Source organism: Argentina silus (genome assembly GCF_951799395.1).
Source record: "Argentina silus genome assembly, chromosome: 6".
NCBI classification, from domain to species: domain Eukaryota; kingdom Metazoa; phylum Chordata; class Actinopteri; order Argentiniformes; family Argentinidae; genus Argentina; species Argentina silus.
Window position 1 is genome coordinate 8,396,904 of NC_139660.1, and position 25,258 is coordinate 8,422,161.

The window sequence follows — 25,258 nt, forward strand, 5'->3', positions numbered from 1 at the left end:
TACTCAGATCACACACATACTGGACAGTGTAGCCAGTAACAAAATGAAATTGAAAAAATGAAAATGAAAAGTGAATAGAGTCCAGACAAAGCAAGCCTCAGAGTTGCCAATTTATAATTAGCCTGAACAAACAGTTCAACAGTGATGATCACATCAATACATATGACTGTGTGCTTTGTGTGTTTTTCTCAGAGAGAGAGAGAGAGAGAGAGAGAGAGAGAGAGAGAGAGAGAGAGAGAGAGACACTCATCCTCTGACACCAGCAGATTGACACACATAATTGCAACAATTTGGTTAACTAAGAGGTTCTAATCTGGAGTTAGCATGTGTTTTTGTTGAGATTGAAAATGTAAATGTTGTGTTACAAATGGGTTAGACTGGGTGTTTGTCCTGCCAGGAGAACAGAAACAAGCCAAATTTGGAGTTCTAAAGTCCACACTAATCCAAGGATTGTGTCCAACCACATGTTTTAGGCAGGATGAGGAGTTACGTGCCAAATTAGATTTCGATTTGGCCTCTCTTAGCGTAGGACTTGAGATTGAATCATTTGACCATGTACTTATAAGTACCCAACCAGACATGAGCTTTGCAAATTAAAGGCTTTCATGAGACGTAATGGGAATTTGTTGCAATTTTAAGACTTTGATGAGTCCTGTTCAGAAATTCCATTTGCTTTCTGTGGCTTTTATCTGTTTTCATTAGAAACTAATTGATGTCATCAGTGTAGTTTATCCAAGTCTGCTGACCAAATTAATTAAGCGTGGTCTCATTGCTCTACAATGGGACACATGTCTGTGTCTCACGCAATACAACATTTCTCAAATAGTGAGCATGACATTAAACATTCCCTCTGGGTGCATGAGCGCCATGTGAACTGTTTATATAATAACCTTGTGACCTCTGCTGAAACTACTCAGTAGTATGGCTCCTCTAAACCACTGAGGGAAAAGTAAATATGCCGCTCTACTGCAAGACTAGCCCTCCCTACCCACCCTCCCTACCCTCCCTCCTTCCCTCCCTCCTTCGCTTCTACATGTCCCCTCTGCCATAATAAATGTCACTTGTAAGTTGCAGCTGACACAAAATTAATACATTAAGTTCCATGTACATCTCTCTTTAACATCAAAGTTGTTTTGGATTTATATTTCAGGAAACATGAAAGTCGTTAATGTTTCAGAGATGCATGTTTTATTGAAAAGGGTTATGTGGAGCAGCGGGAAGCGAGAGCTGTGGTGGTGGTGGAGAAAATGAGGGGGATGGGAGGGGGAGGGTGTCATTAGGCATCCCTGCTTGATAAACGTACCTCTTCAGGACCCTGTCCCTCCCAACCCGTTTGTTTGAAAGGAGCTTGAAGGCCAGTGACATTGTTAGCTCTCCATCTGAGTAGCACAGGCATTAGTGTTATTCAGACGAGGCTCTTAATTGTACCTAAGTAAGGCTGGCAGGGTGAGAACAGACCCAGTGATGGGGCTGGGCTGATTAAATTAGTAACTGAGAGTGATCTGTGCCTGCACCTGTCAGCATGGGGTCTGGCATCCCCGTTAACCACCTGAACTCACACTCCTGAAGGTATGAAATGAACCAATGACAGTGAGAGGTGGTGAGATGAGTTCCACACCTATACTCTAAAGAATCTGAGGATGTTCATCTCGTCATAAGCTGGTCCCAGTTTCAGGAAATCTGTCAAGAGAGTAACGTGTTTTCCTGACCATGAGTAAAAATGGATGGAAAAACATGTCAACTTGCAACCCCTACAATACTCTAACAGGAACATGGTTGACACTGAGGTGGCAGTCGTCAGGCTGTAACCACTCAGCTGTGCATTTATGTAAATAATGGCCAGCTGGGACTGTTGACCTGCCCCTTCTAAAGCTGCCAGCATGACCTGTTGAGAGTGTGGTTTGAGGCTGGGGCTCCAAATGAAAACTGCAAACGAGGATGGAGTGGGGGTGTAAAGCATGTAATAACCATATTTTGGAAGAAACCTGAACTTTATTTTCTTTCTTTAACACACTTTATGGTAATGTTTACCAATAGAGGTCTAAGAGCCTGTGATAGTAACAGCTATAATTGGTTTGTCCTAAATGTTTCACCACAAAACAATTCTGACAAAACACAATCTCCGACTGTATATCTCTCACAGAGTCAAATGTTACAGTACAACATATGCCTATTACTGTCTACTGCAAATGCATTCCACATGCATTGGGGTTCATTTACAGTATTGTATGATCAGCCTTCTCTCTTCAGAAACGATGACATTCAAAGGCAGCAGAACAGATGTGCAGAAGACTTCATGTTCTGCCTGTGTCTTGAATGCATTTAAGCAGGCGTTTCACTGAGCAAGACAGACTTAAACTTGATAAAAACAACTTAATCTGAGGCTGCATGAGCAGACACAAATTATAACATATTTTTAAGATAGACTCAAGCAACACAACCCTAGACTAAAATGTTCCTTTTACAATACAAGTGTGTGTCACATATCTGGGCTTGATCCCTCTCAAGGTTAGTTGGGGTTGAGCTGTGCCTTCTCTGGCCTGAACCAGTAGTGGGCAAGACTCAGCGGAGACGGTGGGCTTCTGTGCCATGAATGAAGTTGGCTCCATTTGTGCCGACGGGGAGACGAAGGCTCCAAGCGAGCACTAATGAGAGAAGCAGCAGGAACACCTACTTAACACGACAACTTCCCCTCTCTTTATTGAGCAATTACTCTCAAGTAGCCGCTTTGTGAACAAGGAATCCTAATCAGTAATTAAAGTTATTTGAGAGGCCATGAGAGGTATAATTGGTTATCGGGAACACGAGTGTTGTTACGGGTGTGATAAAGGGATGGAGACGGATCCAGCTGCGAATTAGTGAGGAGATCAAACATATTTTCAGCATAAGTGGGACACTTATGTACACATTCAAAGTACAATATCTGACCAAAGATCAGAGATTTGAAAAAGATTTGCGCCTTTCACTTGTACAGTGTATAGACAATCATTTTCGTATGGTATACAGTATGAACTAGTGCTCCAGTGGCCTTCACCTACAATCTTCCCACCTGCGATCGCCAGGGAAACGGCAGATATGTACTGAATGGTTGTCAACAGGTCTCCAGTCGCTTCTAAAGAATAAAAAAAAAAAACACACCAAAAAGCCTCTCGAGGTTGTAGATGAGAGAGTTCTTTAAGTGATCCATTATGCTGTGCTACTGTATATTTCAATTCCTGTGGATTAGTGAGTTCTTTGGGGGTGGGAGTGGGTCGGGGGCGTAAACTAAAGGTTGAGCATATGTTTACACAGATTCACATCTGGCCAAAATAATCTGCATTAAAACTAAGTGAAAGCATGGTCCATCTGGCCATTCAGGACCAGGCTTGGCTAAGAACTTAACAGCCTTTCTCCGTAGTACATTAAACATGACACAAGACTAAAGATAACTCCTGAGCTGAAATGAAGGGATGTCAGTGAAATAACCCCCCCAAAAGTGTAAGTTTTAGGTCCCATAGCTGCTAGGAACCACATGTTGTTTGTTTGTGTGTGTTTGGGAGCTCAGTGCATTGATTTTCTTTCCCAATCTGAACTTGATTTATTGCTAAGAACTTGAGTAGCTGGTGTGCACCGGCATTTACACGCACTGCAGTAAACAAAAATAACTGGTGGGGCCATGTGACAGTGGGGGTCCACACAGACGTCCCATGATGCTCACAGCTCCTCCATAGCAGCCATTGGAGCCTCCAGAACGGGACTGTGACCCTCACTTAAACAGCACCTTGGGAAGTACCTGTACGTAAGCACAGCATATACTGACCCATATTACACAAAGTTGAGTCAATGAAAATGTTTATTTTTCTCTTCCCTCAAATCTGTAATCTGAACAAAAAAATTGCAGTCACAACTAATCCATAGCTTAAAACAAAATCACTCTATTTAGAAAGCAAGAATATACTATATTCATTCAGTGGCAAAGAAACGATAATCCCTTCCAGACAAAATGGATAAAGTGTTTTAAGACCAGTGTCATTTTGCATGCTTTATCTCTGCCGAGCCTGTTCCAAATGTGCTGTGGCAGAGGGGTTGAGAACACATTGTTTTGACATAATTATGGAGCAGTTTTATTTTACCTTCCGCTGGAGGACAGCAGCTGAGCCCCACTCTTAATTAGCGGTGATATATAGAAGAGTGATTTATGACTTCATTTGGTTGGAAATGCAGGGGATGGATTTGAGGTCTTTGGAGATGTACTTTTGTAAGTGTAAAGGAGCAGACCAAATTGGCTTCTATGGGTTTAAGCGGGATTCCTGTGGGATGGGAAATTGAGTTTAAGATTTAACAGCATAAAAGGAGGATTAAACTATTGTATAAAACCAAAGAAACAAATACCGTGGAGAGGTGATGGCATCAAACACAATCTCAGCAAGCCTTTTCATATAAACACAGTTTATGGAGCAGTGGACTGAACACATCTGTACCATAAAAAGCCTTAGTCAAGTTCGGTTTCTTGATGAAATGATGATTCTTAAATTAATGTCGGTAGGAGGGAGCTCTGACAATAAGAGGCTTGCCAATGAGAATGTTCTAGATTAACAAACATGTATAGGTTATAGCGTTTGGCTCCCTTTAATCTGAAAAAATGAGAAAGTGTGAGAGAGACCGTCAAGCAGAGAAGAAAAACAACTATGAGAGAGAGAGAAAAATGTCTGTCCCTGCCGATGAACACACTATAGTACTGGAGAGCTCCATCACATGAGGGCTAGAAATAAAATGTAGGAATCCCGCCATGTGTGTGTGTGTGTGTGTGTGCGTGCGTGCATGTGTGTGAGAGAGAGAGAGAGAGGGGCCTCTTTGAGCTGCTCAGGAATGAGACGCTGAGAGGCCAGAGGCAGGGCTGGGTAATTTAAACCAGAGAAGTCTGTGACCAGGTGAGGGAGTGGGCATAGAGTTCATCTCAGGACATGGGAGGCCCTACCAAGAAGCTGTGCATTTCAGATGAACATTCAACTGGTTTAATAGTTTTCTACAAAAATATCAACAAAGACAACAAAAGGGGAAAGTTGGGACATCCTGTACTGTATATAGCAATTATAGTTGTTCAGATGAAAATAAAATTTGACAACAATAGGGCCAATCGTGATAAAAAAAATCATAATAAAATATATATATATATATATATATATATTTAAAAAAAAAAGGCTTCTGGCATTACAACTGCCCCTGGTGTGAGCATTGATTACTTTGTCTTATGATGACTGTTGGATAGATGATTCACTTACTTAAACAAATGTATTTGTTGTAAGTCGCTTTGGATAAAGGCGTCTGCTAAATGCCGTAAATGTAAATGTAATGTAATGAAAAAGTAGCTTGAACAAAACAAAACAAAAAATATATACAGTATAATAGCAAAATCAATCGGTTCAATAGGTTCTTGGACTTGTGACTTCAGTCATGGGTATTTCCCACATTTCAGATAAACGTTTACGTGTGTTCTAGTTAGATAAAGTGTCCTTTGTATGTGCTTGCAGCATAAGCCTGTGGTTTCTATGGGGACACTTAGACTCTCATTGGTAGGTTTCCTGTAAAGTCTCCTGCTGACACTCATGTGGGGACTCTGACATAACAAACGGTAGTCGGTTTGCTTCTGGCCAGTCAAGCAGGGAAAGAATAAAACAGCTTATGCAGATGTTCAACACTTCTCGATTGCTCAGAGCACACAATTGGTGGGTTTCTGTAAAGATTCTTTATGCAAAGTTTTGCCCTAAATGCTGCTGCGACATAAAACCAATTAAACATGATAATCAGGGGCTAGACATCCCAGTAAAACACTGTAATAATGTCACACAATAAACTCTGATTACTATATACCATACAGTAAATGTATATAGTGGTAGCATACGTTATATTGTTTGGAGGTATTTGGAATGAGTCTCTTGTTGGAGAATGTAAGGGGCATGTCATAAAACTTAAAATGACAACACTGTAATCTCCAACATACAGTAGTTGATTTTGGCGACGGGAGACAATGTTATACCATCTTAGCTCAAATTACTGTCTTAAGTCTGACCCTGTTTTTCTGATTTACATTTTACTGTTTGACATACTCCTTGTCATCAGTGTTTAGAATCCTGATCTTCTACACCATATGCCAGACTTTGTACATACTTTGTACATACAAAAATGTTGACCCTAAATAGGAGAGAAGAGTGAAAGGCTTGTTATTGATTTTAAGAACATTCAAAATTAAAATTTGGATGAGATCTTCATAAACCACCAACTTACAGACAAAGTGAATTGGGAAACAACATACTACAGTCCATATTCAACATCTTTTAAGGTATCGATTTGGAGTAGATACAGATTATGAAGTAAAAACGAAGATTTTAGAAAATATGTCATCTTCGAATACGAAATAATTGCTAAGATTAACTTTATTTTGGAGGCATTACTTCAGCAATGTGCAATTCACAGTAACAGTTGGCAAATGTCAGAATGGGTATATTGTCATCCAACAGTTTCAAGTTTGCATATGCTGTCATTTCTACCATTGTGCTATCAGAAATTAAAAGAACATCTTTTATAAAAATAAGTGCAGCAGGCCAACTGGATCCCCAATCCAACTGAAGAGTATAACCTACTGTTTGTCTTAAACATTGTGTTTAACACTCTGTCTTCAGGGGGTACTTTACACAGACATAAAGATGTCCCAGAGAGTAGTGAGCTGACACTAATCATCTCTCTGTGTTGATCTGCAGACAGCTGAAGAGACCTCCCAAAACACTTGGGCAAGTAACGTTAGTGGGAATCAATTACTTTGACTTTGAAATATTGATGGGGGACAGTATCATAATGCTCCTTTTGAATTCCCTGTAATTGTTCTTTCAAAATTTCCAATGTAAAATTCAAGGGATAAAATCATTGAAGTACAGTTGTGAGAGGTTGCAGCGGCAGAACTGCATCGAAAAATGTACCTGCATCATTGAACATTTGGTGCTCTGCATGACATATTTTCTTTTCATTAAGTCATCTTGTTTGTCCATGTATCAGATCTTCTTAAAGCCATGAGCATCTAAAACCTGATCCTGCGTAAGTGGTGTACAGAGTGAGGTCCCTGTCTTTCTAAAGACTGTCTGTCACCTCCTCCTGCTAAGTCTTTAATCAGGCCAGGTTAGACTGAGCCTAGGAGACCTCCAACCAGACCCTACTAGCCTGGCCCCATTGTCCAGTCAGTAAACAAGGCTCAAAGCTGCTCAATCTGCCCCTGAGATGGGCCTCAGATTGACAGTGACTCACAGGCACTCTGCCAAAATGAGTTGTCCCTAATTTGCATTTATGCTAATCCGCTGTTTTATATCAGACGGCCCCCAAGTTTGATATAAAACAAACAATAAAAAAAGAAAGCCAGATAATCTGCTCATAAAGACGCCTTATCCTCTGATGAGACATCTGGAGTTGGCTTTGTGTGTTAGCCTTTCGTAAGACCCATTAGTAATAATAACAATAAAATGAAAAAAATTATCTAGTATAATATCATAATAATATTATATAATAGTAACTTATATTATATTACAGAATATTATTTAATACTTGTAATATTCATGATAATAATGCATTAAATTCATTGAATATATTTGAAAGTAAAAAACTGACAGCATAATAATGACTACAGTATGAAGTATGATCATGTTTTCCTCAAGGAAGTCACAATATTCTCTCCTGATGAGCCGTTTTGGCAGCTACTGTATAAGGTGCACTAAATAGAGTTGGAACACTTCCTCAGCACACACAGAGTGTCCCCTCTCACCTTAAGTTGAATTAAATTGAACCATTAAAACATCTAATTCAAGAATGCTGGAGGTATACAATGAAAAATGTATAAGCTACAGTATGGTGACAGATAGGTGCCAAAACTCAACTCCCAAATGTATTCTATTCACCATAGTTATATCACCGCAATCCAACCTTGAAAAAGGTTTCACGAAATGTGACACTTGCATAAACTACATCAAAATAGAATAACAAACACATAACTACAGGGTAAACATTACTTATCGTTAAATAATCAAGACCAACTTAATTTTATATTAGCCTGCCTTTATCTTATTTACCTACATCTAATGGGACTTCTGCAGAAATGAGGGCCACATAGAGCTGTCTGTATTACAAGCTGCTGCAATGAAGGTGTTATCCATTAGGGGTGACACTTTATAATAATAATAATAACAACAACAACAACAACAACAACAACAACAACAACAGCATTAAAAGGTAAATAAACCACACAGTCAGCAGAGTAAAGACGGTCCAGATCTGGCCTACATATGTTTTCTACTGGCATCCGGATGTGGCCCAGGTACAGCTTTGTTCCCCGGGCCAGAAGTGTGTTAGGTCTGGCTGTCATTCGTGAGCCTTATCTTTGCCATGAAAAAGCAAGACCTTGGCCAGCATGTGGATGTGGCCCAGGTACAACTTTATTCCACAGGGTCAGAAGTGGGCCGGCTCTGGCTGCAATTCCTGAGCCATACCTTTGCTATGAAAAGGACAGACCTGGGGTAGAACAAGCCCAGGCTTGGCCCATTTTGGGCAATGGCATCACTTAGTTATCATATATTTCCATCAAATTACACTGAGGCCATAGCTTACATACTGCCTTAATGAGTGGGGGGGCATCAGGTGTGTTGTGTCTTAATTGTCCACACCTGAGTCTAAGTGGGTGTCTCCTATACATAGAGAATGTGTCATGTGTTTGGGGAGCTTTTTGGAAGTCACGCTGTGATAAGAGTGATATGCTACCAGTTTGTTTGCTTGTCCAATTTGTTCAGAACTAAATGAGGCTATTGGTCTAACAGCTGGCTTAGCATAGTCATGCTGTCTAAACCCAGCAGAGACACACATAGAGAATTTAAACTTAAATGTGATTGCTGTGTTCTCAGGTCTGTGGTTTAGAGCACATATACTGCAAAAGTCACCTCACTTTCCACTAGGGGTCAGTGACTTGGGGGCCGTCTGACATTTGTTTTGGTCCACACAATACTATGATATTTGAAAACATTAATTGTATAATAATACAGAATAGAATGGTCATTTCTGAAACTCTGCCATAACTGGTAATTGGAATCAGGTGTCTAATGCCGGACTATAATAATGAAGTCACGCAGATCAGATTACTACCCCTGGCAATATGGAAGTTGCGTAGCCATACCTCCAAATCACGTTGTTCTCACACCTCTTTTGGAGGTCTGGAATTTAAATTAGCCGTTCTCGCTTGGATTTAACTGGATGGAGCAATGGGGGAATGCTAAAGACCTCTTCACCCCCACTACCCCCCTGTACAAGTTTCTCTCCTGTTACACCCCCACTACCCCCCTGTACAAGTTTCTCTCCTGTTACACCCCCACTACCCCCCTGTACAAGTTTCTCTCCTGTTACACTCCCACTACCCCCCTGTACAAGTTTCTCTCCTGTTACACCCCCACTACCCCCCTGTACAAGTTTCTCTCCTGTTACTCTCCCACTACCCCCCTGTACAAGTTTCTCTCCTGTTACACCCCCACTACCCCCCTGTACAGGTTTCTCTCCTGTTACACTCCCACTACCCCCCTGTACAAGTTTCTCTCCTGTTACACTCCCACTACCCCCCTGTACAAGTTTCTCTCCTGTTACACTCCCACTACCCCCCTGTACAAGTTTCTCTCCTGTTACACCCCCACTACCCCCCTGTACAAGTTTCTCTCCTGTTACTCTCCCACTACCCCCCTGTACAAGTTTCTCTCCTGTTACACCCCCACTACCCCCCTGTACAGGTTTCTCTCCTGTTACACTCCCACTACCCCCCTGTACAAGTTTCTCTCCTGTTACACTCCCACTACCCCCCTGTACAAGTTTCTCTCCTGTTACACCCCCACTACCCCCCTGTACAAGTTTCTCTTCTGTTACACTCCCACTACCCCCCTGTACAAGTTTCTCTCCTGTTACACCCCCACTACCCCCCTGTACAAGTTTCTCTCCTGTTACACTCCCACTACCCCCCTGTACAAGTTTCTCTCCTGTTTAAAAAAAAAATCCTTCTTCTAGCATTGTGACTGCCTATGGCCCCTGGTCCGAGCATTGATTACTTTATCTTATGATGACTGATGGATAGATGATTCACTACTTAAACAAATGTATTTGTTGTAAGTTGCTTTGGATAAAGGCGTCTGCTAAATGCCATAAATGTAAATGTAAATGAGAATGTGCTCACAATTTCATTGGATGTTACATTCCACAAACCTTCCTCCCATGCCTGTAGAATGGTTGCTTGTTGTTATGCTTATGTTATCCTTTCTGACCAGGTAGGACTATTTTGCAGAGAGTTGTTGCCTATGCTACCTTGCAACATTGAAGAAAATGGAAGAAAACAAAAAGGAAAAACTGAATTCAGTTTTTTGGAGCTCCATCCAAGCAAGGTATTTCATTGGTTTAACGTGTCGCCAGGCATCACTCATTTCGGGTTTCCACGCTGTATTTCTTATTTATAAACACTGCAAACCAGGCAATCAAACAATCTTTAAGCATTTATAAAGGTTTATTAAAATTATTATTAGTCATTACCAATGAGTTTATATCAATTCATACAGTATGTATTTAAATATTGAACTGGGATAGTGTCATAAAAAAGGTATACAAATAATAATGTGCTCTGTTGTTCTTTTCAGAACTACAACAATTTTCTCATCCTCAAAGTTTCTGACTCATCCCCAATATTTTGACATTTAATCCCCTTAATGCACAGACAATAGAGAGTCATGAAAGATAAGACAGCAGTGATGCGTCTGGATTAAATATCATAAAATTAATGTTTAGGATTACAAAACTGGTGTAATCATGAAATAAACCCTGTGAGGAGCCTAAATTGAGTATGAAAATATAACTTTGTAAATAGTAAACAAAATTGTGCAATACACATGCAGTACTGTATGTATCACATAGAGTGGGGGGTTGATAGGGTGGATATGAATGCTGGGATGGGGGTAAACATCTAGAAGTACAGGGATACAGTGTTACTAAATGCAGAATGTGTTTTCTCAGTATCACTTATGTCTAGGAGGCAGCAGTATAAGGAGGGCAATGGTGAGAATTGGCAGATACTGACATTGTAATTTACTTTCTAGGCACAAATAAAGCACTGCTAAAGAAAGCAAAGCTTGTCTGATACACTAGTGCCTGTGCACATTTTGAAAGTAATGCTTCCACATCACGTGGGGTGCTTAGATTTTTCATTACGATTTACCATCCTTACATCTTTCTTTCAGTATAAACTCAGAAAGAACCTTCATATGATTTAATTATGCTACCATTACCACTATATGGGTTCCAATTAGCTTGGGCAAATTGTGCTGAGCAGAGAAAAGATTACCAAACAACTCAGAATACTCTACAGACTAATTTTATTGGACCTTGTCTTAACATTGATTATTTGAGTACATTTGCAATGTAATCATGTAATCCGGGACAGGCATACTTTGGGACAGGTCATTCTAAATGTCAGCTGTCTCAGCTTGCGACTTTTCCTGTCTGCAGTCAGATCTAATTACATCCAGTGACAGGTGACTTTCCTGTCTTTATTAGACCTGCATTCTAGGGCTCTGATGGTTAATGGTTGTGTATTAGATGTGTTTATGAGGTATCACTAGAGACCAGGTTTAAGGGAGTAGTCCATGAAATATTCGTATACATTATCATCTGGGGTGCAAGGAAAAAGCAGAGGGGTGAGATAGCTGCCATTCAAACCACAAGTCCCTGAGGACCAAGGTCTTTAAACCCAAAAATGGGCCTCTTGCTTTTGCCTCATTTCATAACCGTTTCCGATGTTTTGGAACTCTCAGGCTCTCTAGGGGGCAGGTCAATGCACATCACGTGTAATACCAAGCTGTAGGGGGTCCTGTGTGTTACTAAATAGCCTTTTTGTTTGTCAGACCTTTGAACCCTCTTTTGACCGGGGCCTCACTCAGGTGCTATTTTTCTGGTAGCCTGCAGTAACTGTAGTGTCTACTCCGTCTCATGGCCTTATCTGTTTTAACAGGTTTCACATGAACATGCATCAGTGCAGCTGCTGTGGGGAGCAGAACAGAACATGCTGTGGCCTTTCTCCACAACTGTCACTATACATCTCACCGCCAAACAGATCGACAAATCCTCAACACTTTTGAAAAGATGTCAACAAATGCTGACAATTATTACATAACACTAGAATGATAATCAATATAGTGCATCACCTTAATATAATCTAAATCATTCAATGAATCAGGAAATGTCGCCCCACAGCATTATTACTATGCCCTTCAAACTAGATTATGTTTTCCAACTTGAGCATGACGTGACGTGACCTAAGCCCTGAAAAAGAGATGGCTGTCGAGCATTGACACCAAAGTATTTAATCTAGTCTCAATGTGCTTACACAGTATATAGGCGCCACTTGTTATTTCACAGCCACACTGTCTGGAAGCTATGTAAAGCAGGTGCTTTCTTAATTTTCATTGTTATTTGTTGTTATCAACGGAGTGATCAACTTCCTGTTTTTACAGTTTGTTATTGGGGTTTTTTAACAAGCATGAGGAAAGGACTCACTCGCCTACATGTAAATGGTATGAATGTACTGTATCTGTGTGTTAAGTTGATGATTATGAAAGCTTAACAATGGATGTTCAACAGAAAACAAGAAAGCCTCTCTTTGATTTTCTTATCTCAGATGCAGGGAGTAGTCTACATGTATTGCATATACAGTACATACTGTAGCAGTGCTAAGTGCTTCAACAGAGTGACCCAAGACATTAACCTTGTGACATGACAATAGATAATAAAGCTTTGACCAACATATAGAAACATATCTCTCAAACCTGAATTTTCCCTCCAAATTGTCGTTTTAAATTTACCTCACAATTCAAAACCTCATTAGCCTCACAATAAGACAGGTAATTATAGGTCTTTTGAAAGAGTAGTTATTGCCATTAAAGCTTTATCTCATATGATGTGCTTCTTTCTTTAGAAATACCCTTGGTCAGATAATTGACACACTCAGTTATCTTTACAAAGTCAATTAGCTTGCTGCAGAGCTGTGCTTATTCCCTGTAATGTAGGCCTAATGAACTTCTCCACTCTGTGCCATGGCCTCAACATTCTTGGATGAATTTCATCTGGTTTCAAGTTGAGCTCAAAGAGAAAGGTCATACATGAACAGTTAATAATCTCTTTGTAATAATAGTTGACCTTCAACATTACTGTTGTTGTGAGGCATAAATGGATCAAAGCATGATCAAAGGTAAATACTAAACAGATTAATACCAAAACAAACCTGCACAGTAACGATGCAGAGAGACAATGGTCAAACAATGACATGTCTGCCTGCCCATGTGCAGAATTGGTGTGGCTTTGTATGTGCATCTTTGGAAATTCTGATATAGGATGTTATAGTGTGGTCAAAGTTAAAATAGATATTATGCAAGGCAGACTGTTATGAGTAACAGATTAAGGGGGAGTTTGTCTGTGTGTTTTTACAAAGTACCGTTACCCTTATCATTTGCAGAAGTGCGAACCACAAAGTCCCATGGGGGCCTGAGCAGCAAAGCCAGACATAGCAAGGCTTCCTGGACCACCTCCTTACTAGAAGCTCCTGTACCATATTCATACAGAAGGAAGACATTTCCAGAAACATATACTGTACTGACAATGGTTCTATAAAAATAGGACCATCAATAGTTTGGGTATGTCTGAGAAGAAGACTGTAATGTAACAACATAATATGCTATTCTTAAATTAGGACTGTAATCAGTTCCTAATTTATTATAGAAAATCCAAAACACGATACACAAACAATTAATATTCTGATATTAAAAGTGATAACAGACTGTGGGTTTAGCACTAGTTTGCACACCTCTCTCCATCTCTTATCCATCCATAACCACGGTATTCTTACATGTTTTTCCAAAGGTCAGCACTGTTGAAGAAACCAGCCTCCCACAGATCCTACTATTTAGGCAACCTCTAACAATTCAATAACTCAAATAGACTGACTTTCATTACACTGATACACTTAAAATGACTCCATGCCATGCACCAAATTAAATTGAGGGCACTATTGGCTCGCCCTGTCTTTCTGCCTGTGAAATGAACTGTTCGAGTCCCAGGTTTCCACGCTTGGGAGATCTGTGTGAGAGATGAGGCCGGTGACATGATTATCATAAGTCTTCCCTACACATGTCCTCCCAACACAGGGCCCGAAGGCAGGACACACTCTCACACAGGAAGAGATGTGTTCTGTTAGATATTAGTGTTCCTCCCACAGTAAAGCTACTTATTCTACTCTCTCAATTCCCTACTTTGGCTGTGACCAGTCTTTCACTACACTGAAGGACAACGTGGCTGTGCACAAGCCAACATGACACATCCTGGAGTTTAATGGTATCAATAAATATCTTGTGGAGAGTCTTCCTATAAAGATCTGCCGTAGACCCATCTCTTTAGGGTACACCAGGGCTCTCCCTCCTTAGACCTCTCCACCCCCTAACCCTAACCCTAACCCTAACCCTAACCCTAACCCTAACCCTTACCAGTAAAAATAAATACAAATAAATTCTTCCTTTCTCTAGCACTGTGAATGCTGATGGCACTTGTTCTTATCGAAGGTTTTACTTACGATGACTGATGTATAGATGATTCACTTACTTAGACAAATGTACTTATTGTAAGTCGCTTTGGATAAAAGCGTCTGCTAAATTACTTAAATGTAAAAATGTGAATGTAAAGATTGCATCCTACAAGTGGTTTAAACGCCTTACAGCAGAGGGTGCCATGGCCTTCCTTACATTCAGGGGAGGGCAGTTGTCTGGGCTCAGCTAAACCTAAGCCCTTGCTGTGTACAAGATCATGGGTTTAAGTGATGGGGGATGAAGTGAGAGACATCTCTGTAAAATGTGTGATCAGGTTTGAGTAAACCCCTGGTGCTCTTATAGGATAGGTTTAGCTCTCTCTGACATCTAGCTTCTGAACACTCTACAAGCAACCTGAAAGTGTTTAAGCATGTCTTAATTTAGTTCACACACCTACTGTATGCTAACTGGATGATTCCTCTAGTCCGGAGTAAAGTCTCAAAAGATTAAATATTTAGTCCCTAACAACATCTGGCAGACATTTCCAGGTAATATCAATTTAGCGAGGAGGGAGAATGGATATCAAAAACCTTCAACACAATTCATATGTCCAGAACATGTTCACGGAAATTAAGACTAGGCCTACTGTTGAACAGTAGAAAATAAGCATTAGCAAATTTACCATGCATTCCTGCCTTACCAGGCTAATACAGTAGAGTGAAAGTGGACTCTGTACTTTCCACTTCTTCAGTATATCATACAGGGGCTACATTCAATCGAACCCTGCTGTGGATTATTCTTTACGCAATAGCCTTCATATATGACTTGATCCCCTAGTCAAAACATTTTTAAGAATAGTTTTGGCTATTGAACTGACACAACATTAATGGTTCAATCAAGTGTTCTGTGTTATGCCTACACTGTGTGGAAACATCTTGCCTCTCCCTTTAAAGATGTAAGATGTGATAGCTCGCCTCCCTTTATGCTAGACTTTATTTAAATCTACCCCCACTTTAGATGACTTTACATCATGAACAAAGATTCAGCTTCGTCTCCCACTCTCTAACCATCAAAGAGATGCAAGGCCATGAAAAAAACGCAGACCTTGAATTCATCTTTTAACTGTAAAATATACCAAAATAGAGTGCCTTAATTATTACCATTTTAATGCAAAGATAAAGTTTAAGTCATAATTTTAATCAGTAAGCTTTTTAGGACTGAAAAACCCACACTGTAACTATGGAAACCAATATAAAATAGAGCTGCTATCAGCCAATTAGTGAGTGAAAGAACACTCTTATTACTTCAACAAATACCTAATAATACTCTGAAATTAACAAATTACCAAAGTGCAAAGCAGTTGTAACTGCTGTCCAAGCTGGGAAGGGTTCTCTTTCAGTTGACTAAGGGACACGCGCTCTGTGTACCTATTCGCTAAAGACCCCTCTACAATCACACCTGGTATATGCCGGTGACACTTGCAGGTAGATAGCACCCCTCCCGTATTCAGTAGGCCAGTGTTTAAAAGGTTCATACTGCTATCGCAGCGGTGGGCTACCTCAATGACGACAGACCCATACTGTCCAAAGCGTACTGTAGTGTTCTCGTAGCTAGCTACAACTTAACTGTTCTACTGAGAATCCTACGATTCTCCTGGGGTGTTAGGTTGTCTCTATTTGAATACTGCAGTTCAGCTCATCTTTCAAAGAAGAATATCAATGAATTTGGTAAGCCAAGTTTGACGGTCTTCACCTTGTGCACACCTGCTACTTTCTGAGTTAGCAGGCTAACAAGAGAAGGTTGTTAACTAGCTTGTGTGCTCGCAATTCTTTTGAATTGTTTGAACCCCTGCTAGCTATAGCAGCTATAATTCCTCAAGTTATAGGCTTATAACTTGCTAGGTCCCTTGTGTAGGCTACGTCTAGCACTTTTCTCCCACCAAAAACATTGCTCTGATTTCTACCAGGTCCGGGAGATGTCGTCCTAAGAAGGCAGCTCCTCAGAGAGACTGCACGAATGGATGTGGTCGTACCTTCTGGAAGACTTACAAAGTCTTTCCCCTTGACACCTCATACTGATACTGAGGTTCTTAAACGGCGAGTCAGGTAAGTGGAAGGTGTCATTGCTCGCCTCAATGAGGGCGAGGCGCGGCAGCTCTCTTCTGGAGGAGGACCCCTCAACTCTTCCTCCATTGCTTTAGTCCCCGTCCTGTCCCGGCTCGCGCAAGGCTCGGGAGCAGTTGAAAGAAAAGGGCGCCGACAGTGAGGCTAGCGAGTTATCTGGATGACCTATAATCCCTCCCTTCTGCCCAGCCCGCAACGGCGACCTCCTCCCCCAACCTTCAAGATTCCGAGGTCGCCCTCTACAGTCCAGCCAGGTTGTCTCTGTTTCAGAGATATGTGCTGTAGCCAGCTGGGCTTCTCCATATACATTTCAAAGGTTTTACAGCCTGGATGGGGCATTTTGCAGGGTCCCATAGTGAGAGGATGAACCAAGTCAACTGAAAGAGAACTAGAGGTTACAAATGTAACACAGGTTAGGGTTACATTCTAGGTTCTAAAGGAGATGAGACCTTGTTGCCCCTCTTGCTCTGAGCTCATGAAGAGTGTCTTCACTGGATAAAATGGGTGCGCCTGCAAGCGTCACCTCTACCAGGCCTGATTTTATAGGGGTGTAATAGGTACACAGATTGTGTGTCCCATAGTGAGGGGTCTCCCTCATCTCCTTCAGAGAACCTGGGTTACATTTGTAACCTCTAGATGTCATCATATTAAGCACACGCAAAATTGCGTTGAGCTGGTTTGTGTGACGTTGTATGCATATGAGATCATCCATAAATGGACCTAGGATAGGGCTACTGTATTTAGCAGTATACAATAGCATGAGTGTCTCTGTTCTTTTCTGAAGGGGAAAAAAAAGGGCCAGTGCTTGTTGTCGGTAAACAATCATTAACAGTGGAATGCTGTTCCAGTGCTGGTGACAGTGACATGCTGGCTGAATGTTTACATAAGACGTTGAACCTTCGTACATGGTCGTATACAAATATATTGATGACATTCATTACAAATGACTGTACACTCAATTGGTAAAGATGAAATTACAGTAGGCTCTGGTTTTCAAACCTGATAGATGGTGTGTAAGATCTGAGCCGTAGAGCAAGAAATTGAAAAGAAAGAAGCATAGAAATTCAAATAAAAATGGAATGGATATCAGCTTCATTTTTAAGTCATATTATTGTTATTTTGATCAAGTGAAGTCAGGGTAATGGATTCTATGGGCCAATATAATGAAGGAGAAGCAGAATGAAAAAGTCAAAATGTAACAAAGAACCAGATAAGCAGAGAACATGCATGGCTTACATTGCACCAACATGACAAGAGCTTTATTTTAAGAAAGTATTTAACAAGAATGTGCATGTAGTGTATAGACTCACCTCCGACGTCAGAGTCTCCCGGTTGTTTGTACGGGTTAAATTTGGGCTTGGGTGCAACCATGGGAGCAAACTTCTTGGGTGCCTGTTGCTGGGATACAGAGATACTGGGTGTGCCCATAGCTGGGGTGGTCTCCATCCTGGCAGTCACCTGCCCTTGCTGCTCACCATCACTGTTGGGGGTGTTCCACATTGTTCTGCAGAAAAAGATGCTACAGTTAGATTATGTCACTCTCAGATGTCATATCATTCACAGTAGAGGTATATACATTCACAGTAGAGGTATATACATTCACAGTAGAGGTATATACATTCACAGTAGAAGTATTTGTTTAAGACTACTGTGACAAGGATAGGTGAGTCTTATTGTTGTTTATTGTAGTCTGGTTGTTTTATTGCTTTCCATATTGATTTCAAGCTGTGTTAGTACAGTAAGTCCTCACCATTGTTCAGGTTTGCGTGCCAATGGAAATTTGAATTGTGATGAACTGTTAATGATAAATGAAGGGATTTTTCAAAATCTGCTGACAAATTACTGTGAGATTTCAGTCTGCTTTGAGAGTGCACAGAGGAAAATGCTTGTTGGATTATATTTAGTTTGAATTGGTGTAATCACACTTAAAAAAAAGATGCACAGTTTGATTTAATAGTGCATTTACAGACACTGTGAAGATTTCTCTTGCAATGCAGAGAATAATACAAACATTGGAATGGTAGGTCCCACTTGAAATTACTCAATAAAAGTCAATCCAGCCTAATCCTATTAAAATTATCAAGAGAAAAGATAAGAGTCAGCTGACATTCAAGTGGTTGCAATTTAGCTTAAATGCTACAGTATGGCACTCGTCTTTATTTCAAGGTTGGCCATTTCAAAGGTAGATCTCTCAACAGACGGCTCCAACCTACCAACGCCATAACAAGACACAATGTTAATCTTTCCTCGAAATCCCTTCGCGGTGCCAATGGCTGGGATAAAGAGCCATTTCTGAACCTGTAATTTGATATCTGATCCCTGTGTAATAGGAGGAGGTGGAGCACCAGTTCTGCCAATGAGCTCAGGAGCCTGGACCTGGGCCAGAGGCTGGCACCATCTGATGCCTCTGCAGCAGGTGCTGCTTCAAGCAGCCTCCAAAAACATGCACCCCCGCTTACAGTCACAACCAACACTAGGAGTCCCACTGGTGGCCAGTAGAGGGACATTTTGAGATTGTTAGTTTTGACCAATGATTAGGCCTATGCATGCTGTTCTACAGAGGCGGGTAGAGTGGTTGACCTGCTTAGTCTGAAAGTTGAGATGTTGGGAGATATCCCACTCGATGACTGATGGGAGAGAGAGGCCTGCATCAGCGGTGTTAGGTCAAGGCCTTCACACCGTATGGTATCACCGGGATGCTTAGATGACTAAATGTTTTCCACTTGAGGATTGAATGTCAATAGCTGCCCACCAATCTTCTGCTCTGTATGTATATATAGTATACATAAATAAATATATGCCAATATATTTGCTAGGTCCTATGGCCTCCTTATGTGTGTCTGGGGTGGTGTGTTAATGGGCTAATGAGGAACACATTAATCAGGGAGCCTTTCAGAATATAGAGCAGAATATTTGGCCGGTTATGCTGCTCTATTATTTTATGACCTACACTGCAGACAGGAGAGCTTCCTTGGAACGCAACCTTTGATGACAACAAATTGAATACAACATTTTCTGATACAATAAGAGCAAGATGCTACTGCTAAGCTAGCAATGAAAGAACTCCATGCTGCTATTAGCAAACGACAAACTGCACACCCAGATGGAGCCTTTATTGTTGGAGGGGATTCCAACCACTCCAACCTGAGAACTGTACTCCCAAAATTCCACCAACATGTCTCCTGCCCCACCAGAGGGGACAACACTCTAGATCATGTGTGTACAAACATTGCTGAGGCTTACAAAGCCATTCCCCTCCCCCACATGGGACAGTCTGATCACCTCTCATTGTTCCTACTTCCCAAGTACACACCACTCATCAAACGTGTGCAACAAGTGGAACATTGACTCCCAGTATCAGTGTACCCTCCCCCCATACCTCTACTGGCTGCATACCCAGGACTTCAATTTAGCTTTTGCACTACTGCTTGTTTGCAAATACCATATTTATTACATTGGTTTTTAATTATACATCTTACATATATGTAACATACCTCAAGACCTATTGCCCTTGCTCAACTATACATATCATATTCATCATATTCATCTCATGTATATTCACTTATTTTATTCATGTATTTATACTCACTGTAATACCTTATACTGTAATACCATGCACTGTCTACAATATCATGTCTTTTGTACTAACTGGTTAGATGCCAAAGTACATTTTGTTGTCTCAGTACTGGGCAATGACAATAAAGTTGAATCTAATCTTATCTAATCTAAAGATTGATAAAATCATACTAGAGCCACAAAATTGCTGTGATGCTGCTGCCATCAATTACCAATGCAAGCCTGGTGCAAGTTCAAATGTGCAGAACAGAAATAACATAAAATATATTGGATCCAAAAGGGAAGCAATAAAAAAGATATGGAGTGACCTTGTGATGCTGATGTAACTAACAATGAGTCTCAGTGTTCATTGAGCCCAAGAAAGGATTCATATCATTATCCTAATTGGGGTGAGAGGAAGATGATGCCAACCACTCAACAAAACAAGATATGAAACAAACTAAAAACAGGGTCACAAGCAAAAACTATTGTTCAGCTTTGTTGTTCTGAAATGTCCAAAGTGTTCAGAGCTGTCCACTGCCATGTAAAACGGAGAGATCATGCAAATCAGAAAACAATGTCCACCTCTACACCCATTTGACAGGAGCTCAACAAATTCTATTAGGCCATACAATCTTGATTAATTGTGCCTCACTTCACTTCATATGATGATCAATCATCTTGAATGCCACAGACTATTTGAGTATTGTTGCTGACCATGTGCATCCCTTCATGGCCACAATTTACCCATCTTCTTATGGCTACTTCCAGCATGATAATGCACCATGTCACAAAGCAAAAGTCGTCTCAAACTGGTTTCATGAACATGACAATGAGTCTTCAGTGTTCTTCAGTGGCCTTCCCAGTCACCGGATCTGAATCCAAGAGAACACCTTTGGGATGGGGTAGAACGGGAGATTCACAGCTTGAAAGTGCACCTGAAAAATCTAACTGAACTGTAGTATTCAAAGGAATTGCGTGATGCAATCATGGACCAGAATGTCAAAGGAATGCTTCCAACATCTTGTGGAATCAATGCCACAAAGAATTGAGGCTGTTTTGAGAGCAAAGGGAGGCCCTACCCAGTATTAGTATAGTGTTCCTAATAAAGTGCTCTGTGAGTGAGTGTATGTTTCAATAATTGTTACCAATTAACACAAGGAGGGGCGCTACATCATTTGTGGGGACAACATGTTTACTGTGGACTTCTTTAGACTTGCATATAACAAAATGAAAAACTACAGACTTCATATTTTGTAGCTCAACTAGCTTACAGCTGTGTGTTGTTCATTGCAAGATAGACACACTGTCTGGCTGATGTCTGACTGAGATCTTAAAGGGGCAGTGTTGTATTTTAGGAAAGACATAAGTGCAAGTTATTTCATCATTAGGCTACAATTGAAAATAATTTATAGGTTTCAGGTCAAACATGGACAATGTTTAAATAGTAGCATTTTTTTTAAACCACAGTCATTTAAACCACAATCTGTCATTTTCCTAATAATTTCAAAAAATATATACTGTATAGGCCTACCCCTGGTTTTGATAAATATGACTTAGAAATAGCATAATAAGGTAAAAAATATATATATAACTGTCTCACCTTTCCATAACCAAGCTAAACTTAAGCTAAGATCTCGCCTAGGGACTCCAAATTCATTAATGTTAGTTTAAAAGACTGAAATGTAGCATAATATTTCTCATACTTTTCATGTTTATCCATCTAAGATGGTTATTCGTACACTCGTTACACTTTGATACAGTTTTTTTATTTGTCATTTTCTTTGTGCTCGCTCGCATTATTTTTCTGAAAATGAAATCCCTTAAACAATTAACCAAGTTTGCATGGCTTTATCTTTTATTTTTTTTTATCCATAACCTAGTTATGATGTAAAACAAGAATTTTTAAGCTGCAAAGAACACTTGAGGAGTAAAACAACTTGCGCTAGCTGAGGCCACAAACAGCTGTTATTTCACCATCATATTCTGAAATCGGTTGAAATATTTGAACTATTTATATGTCATGCTTTTTCCCCTTCCTTCTTTTTGTTGGTGTTGTTGTTGCTCTGTGTTCTGCTGTTCCTCTGTTTATTATCCCCCTCTCTGACTGATGCAGGGTTTACATTCTCCCTCCGGAGCACAGCAAAAAAGCCCACGCACAATCATCTTTTAATATCTGCTCAAATCCCTGCTCCTCCTGCCTTCGCTGAATGGTGCTTACCGGTGATGTTCTGCTGCTCCTCTCAAAGCTGCGTTTCTACCGTGCGCTCAAGTCTCACACCCACCTGTCCTTTCAATGCAAAATGCTCTCATTCATCCCTGCTCAAATGCTTCAATAAGATATGTATTAAAGGGAGCCATTCGCGTGTGTGAATAAAACTCACGTAAGTGTTGAACAGAACCTTTTCCAGCCCCTGTTTATCTAAAGCTGAAGTCTATTGGCCAACATGTTTACAGCATATGTGGTGTTGGATAGGCCTACACTAATGACCCTATTCAATCGCCTTCTGATAAGCAACCAGGGGCAACTAAGATTAACTCTAACCCAAATTAGATTAAAGGTGTTTCTCTGGCTATTCTGCTTGTCGCCCCAGAAAATATACTGTTGTTGTATCTACTGTATGTTGACAATGGTTCAAATCATTATCCATAATCAAAAGCTGCAAGTTGGGTCAACAACGTATCTGTATTTCATTGAATAGACCCTCAGGTCTCTGCTAGTCAGTATGGCCAACAGACAGTCTCCAAGCTGGAAGTGTTGGGCTCTGAATACGCTTTTTTACCCCGACTTACCAACATCTCATCATTGCCCTTTGTGTGATACACTAAAGCGGATCATCCAAACTAATACATCGATGACCTTTGACATTATAGACACGTAATAGGGAGGCTGGATTAAAGAGGATCAGAAGACTCCTGTGTGTGTGTACACACAGAATGCCAATGAGAACAGTTACCACAAGAAAGTCCTAACATCACCGGCACATCACTGAGATACTTTCCTTACCGAAGATCCTTTCCCATATCAATCTAATATCTGTCTTTATCTACTACAGAGTGACAATGGTTTGCAAGCTATTTTCAAATATTTTCAAATTTGATTATGTAACAAGCGCAGAACAAACACAAAGGCATCATTATAGATCATTCTAATAGAAGAGGACATTATCAAAATGATAAGACTCCATCCCCCCTCCCTGTCACCCTGAACTTGCATTTAAGTGATTCAGAGCTGAAGTGGTCAACAACAGAGCCCTCTTTGCAGTCTGTTTAAACTCCCAATTTGAAGGTAGATCGGCCAGCAGAAGGAGTAGGTTGGTCTGACAACCTTGTCTCTGTAGTGCGTGTAGTGGCATGGCAGAGTGCTGCTCTGAGGTTGAAGAGGGAGGAGGAACAAAACCGAGGGCCACTAGTCAACATCACAGGGGCTGCTTCTCAACATCCCAGTGTGAGGTTAAAAAGTCACTGGTCCCCATAGAGGCCACTACCAGGTTCAGGAGGTCACCGCTGCACTGTGCTGTCTGCTCTCATTCCATGACATCCATCATCTGCTCAGCTGGACTAAGCAGCAAAAACCAAGAGGCCATTTTAACGGCTTCTGACAATTTGTCAGATCACAATACGTCTCTCCACCCTCCTGACATCGGAGGGTATACAGTATGTCACAGCAGACAGGGAGATGGGACACTGATCTGAGAGCTCAGGACATGAGTCAACAAGACTATCAAGGCCTGGTGAAACCCCAGCCCTCTGCCCCACACATGCTGAGGTATATGGCACAGTAGGAGAAGCTGTGACTGAACCAAAGGGACTCTTTGAAACATGGTGTGTGTAATAAATTGACGTTCATTGTTGTCATGGTCAAAGTAATGAGGAAAAAAAATCATAATTCTTTTGATTTTTTTTCTCATCTGATAATGACTTCACATAACGACTAAGTAAGCTTTGACGAAACAGGAATCAATTTCTATGTATGTTTAAGTTGAATAGAACCACTTATGTAATGGGAAAGACCCTCTGAGCAGTAATGATGCTGGATACTGTGATGCATTGCATTTGAATAGCTGGCACAGATGAGTTAACAAGTCATCCCACGCAAGTCTTTCTGATACAGCATTCGCATCTGCATGACTTCAATCCCTCTATAACATACTGTATGTGTTAATATCATTATTAAATCATAAATTACATTGTTGTAACTACTGTAGACCCCTCAGAGTTGTTCAAACACAGGGTTTAACAAGGAAGCGTCTGTTTGCCTACATGTATCTACTGTAGCACACACAGAAGCTAATGACAAGAATACTCATGAAAGTTTAGTGACACTGGATATGAATTCACACCAAGCATTCACCACCAAATGCCTGTTGGTGTAGAGTGAAACTGCCTGATCACTGTCTCTGAGGGAGGGGGATGGAAGTACAGCAGCAGTAATGGAATCATTTAAAAAGGAAAGAAAATACTAATCCAAAACATAATTTTTCCAGAGTGACACATAGAAGTATCATTCAATATTGGGTGTTGCGCAGATCACGGCTTTAGCAAAGAATGCCCTTGGCTTTGAATGGAATCACGGAGCCTATCTCTCTCTAATCACATGTTTGAAGAGGAGTCAATGAGTGTTGTGTCTACACTGTGAGCAGTGACGTGCAGCCCATGTTAACTTGTTGTCTTCCAGCCCTCTCAAGTCCTATATGCTATACATTATGCATTCACTCATTCTTCGTTCTGCTTTGATATGAATTTTGAGGATGGAAAGCACTTCCTACACACGCTGAGACACATCACACACAAACACCCCTACAAACACAGTCTAACTCAGACACGCACATACACAGTGTGGGATGCATATGTAAGGCAGCTAGGCTACTGCAAGCCTTTACTGCTGAGAGCAAACAGACGGCACCATAAACAGTTGCTCCCTCACCAAGGAGCCGTGTGAATGGAAAGGCAATTATGGTTGCTGGGGCGGCC

The 25,258-nt window shown here is 40.8% G+C and overlaps 1 protein-coding gene across 2 annotated transcripts in view; it reads right to left on the reverse strand.

The window, feature by feature from the left end:
* The window catches only part of lpp (LIM domain containing preferred translocation partner in lipoma), a 130,998-nt gene that overhangs the window by 69,122 nt on the left and 36,618 nt on the right, over window positions 1-25,258 (reverse strand). For both annotated transcript variants that reach the window (XM_083672220.1, XM_083672219.1), the window contains one exon: window positions 18,040-18,233. In XM_083672220.1, the coding sequence (XP_083528346.1) occupies window positions 18,040-18,229 (190 nt within the window). In that variant the 5' untranslated portion in view covers window positions 18,230-18,233. The remainder of the gene's footprint in view (window positions 1-18,039; window positions 18,234-25,258) is intronic.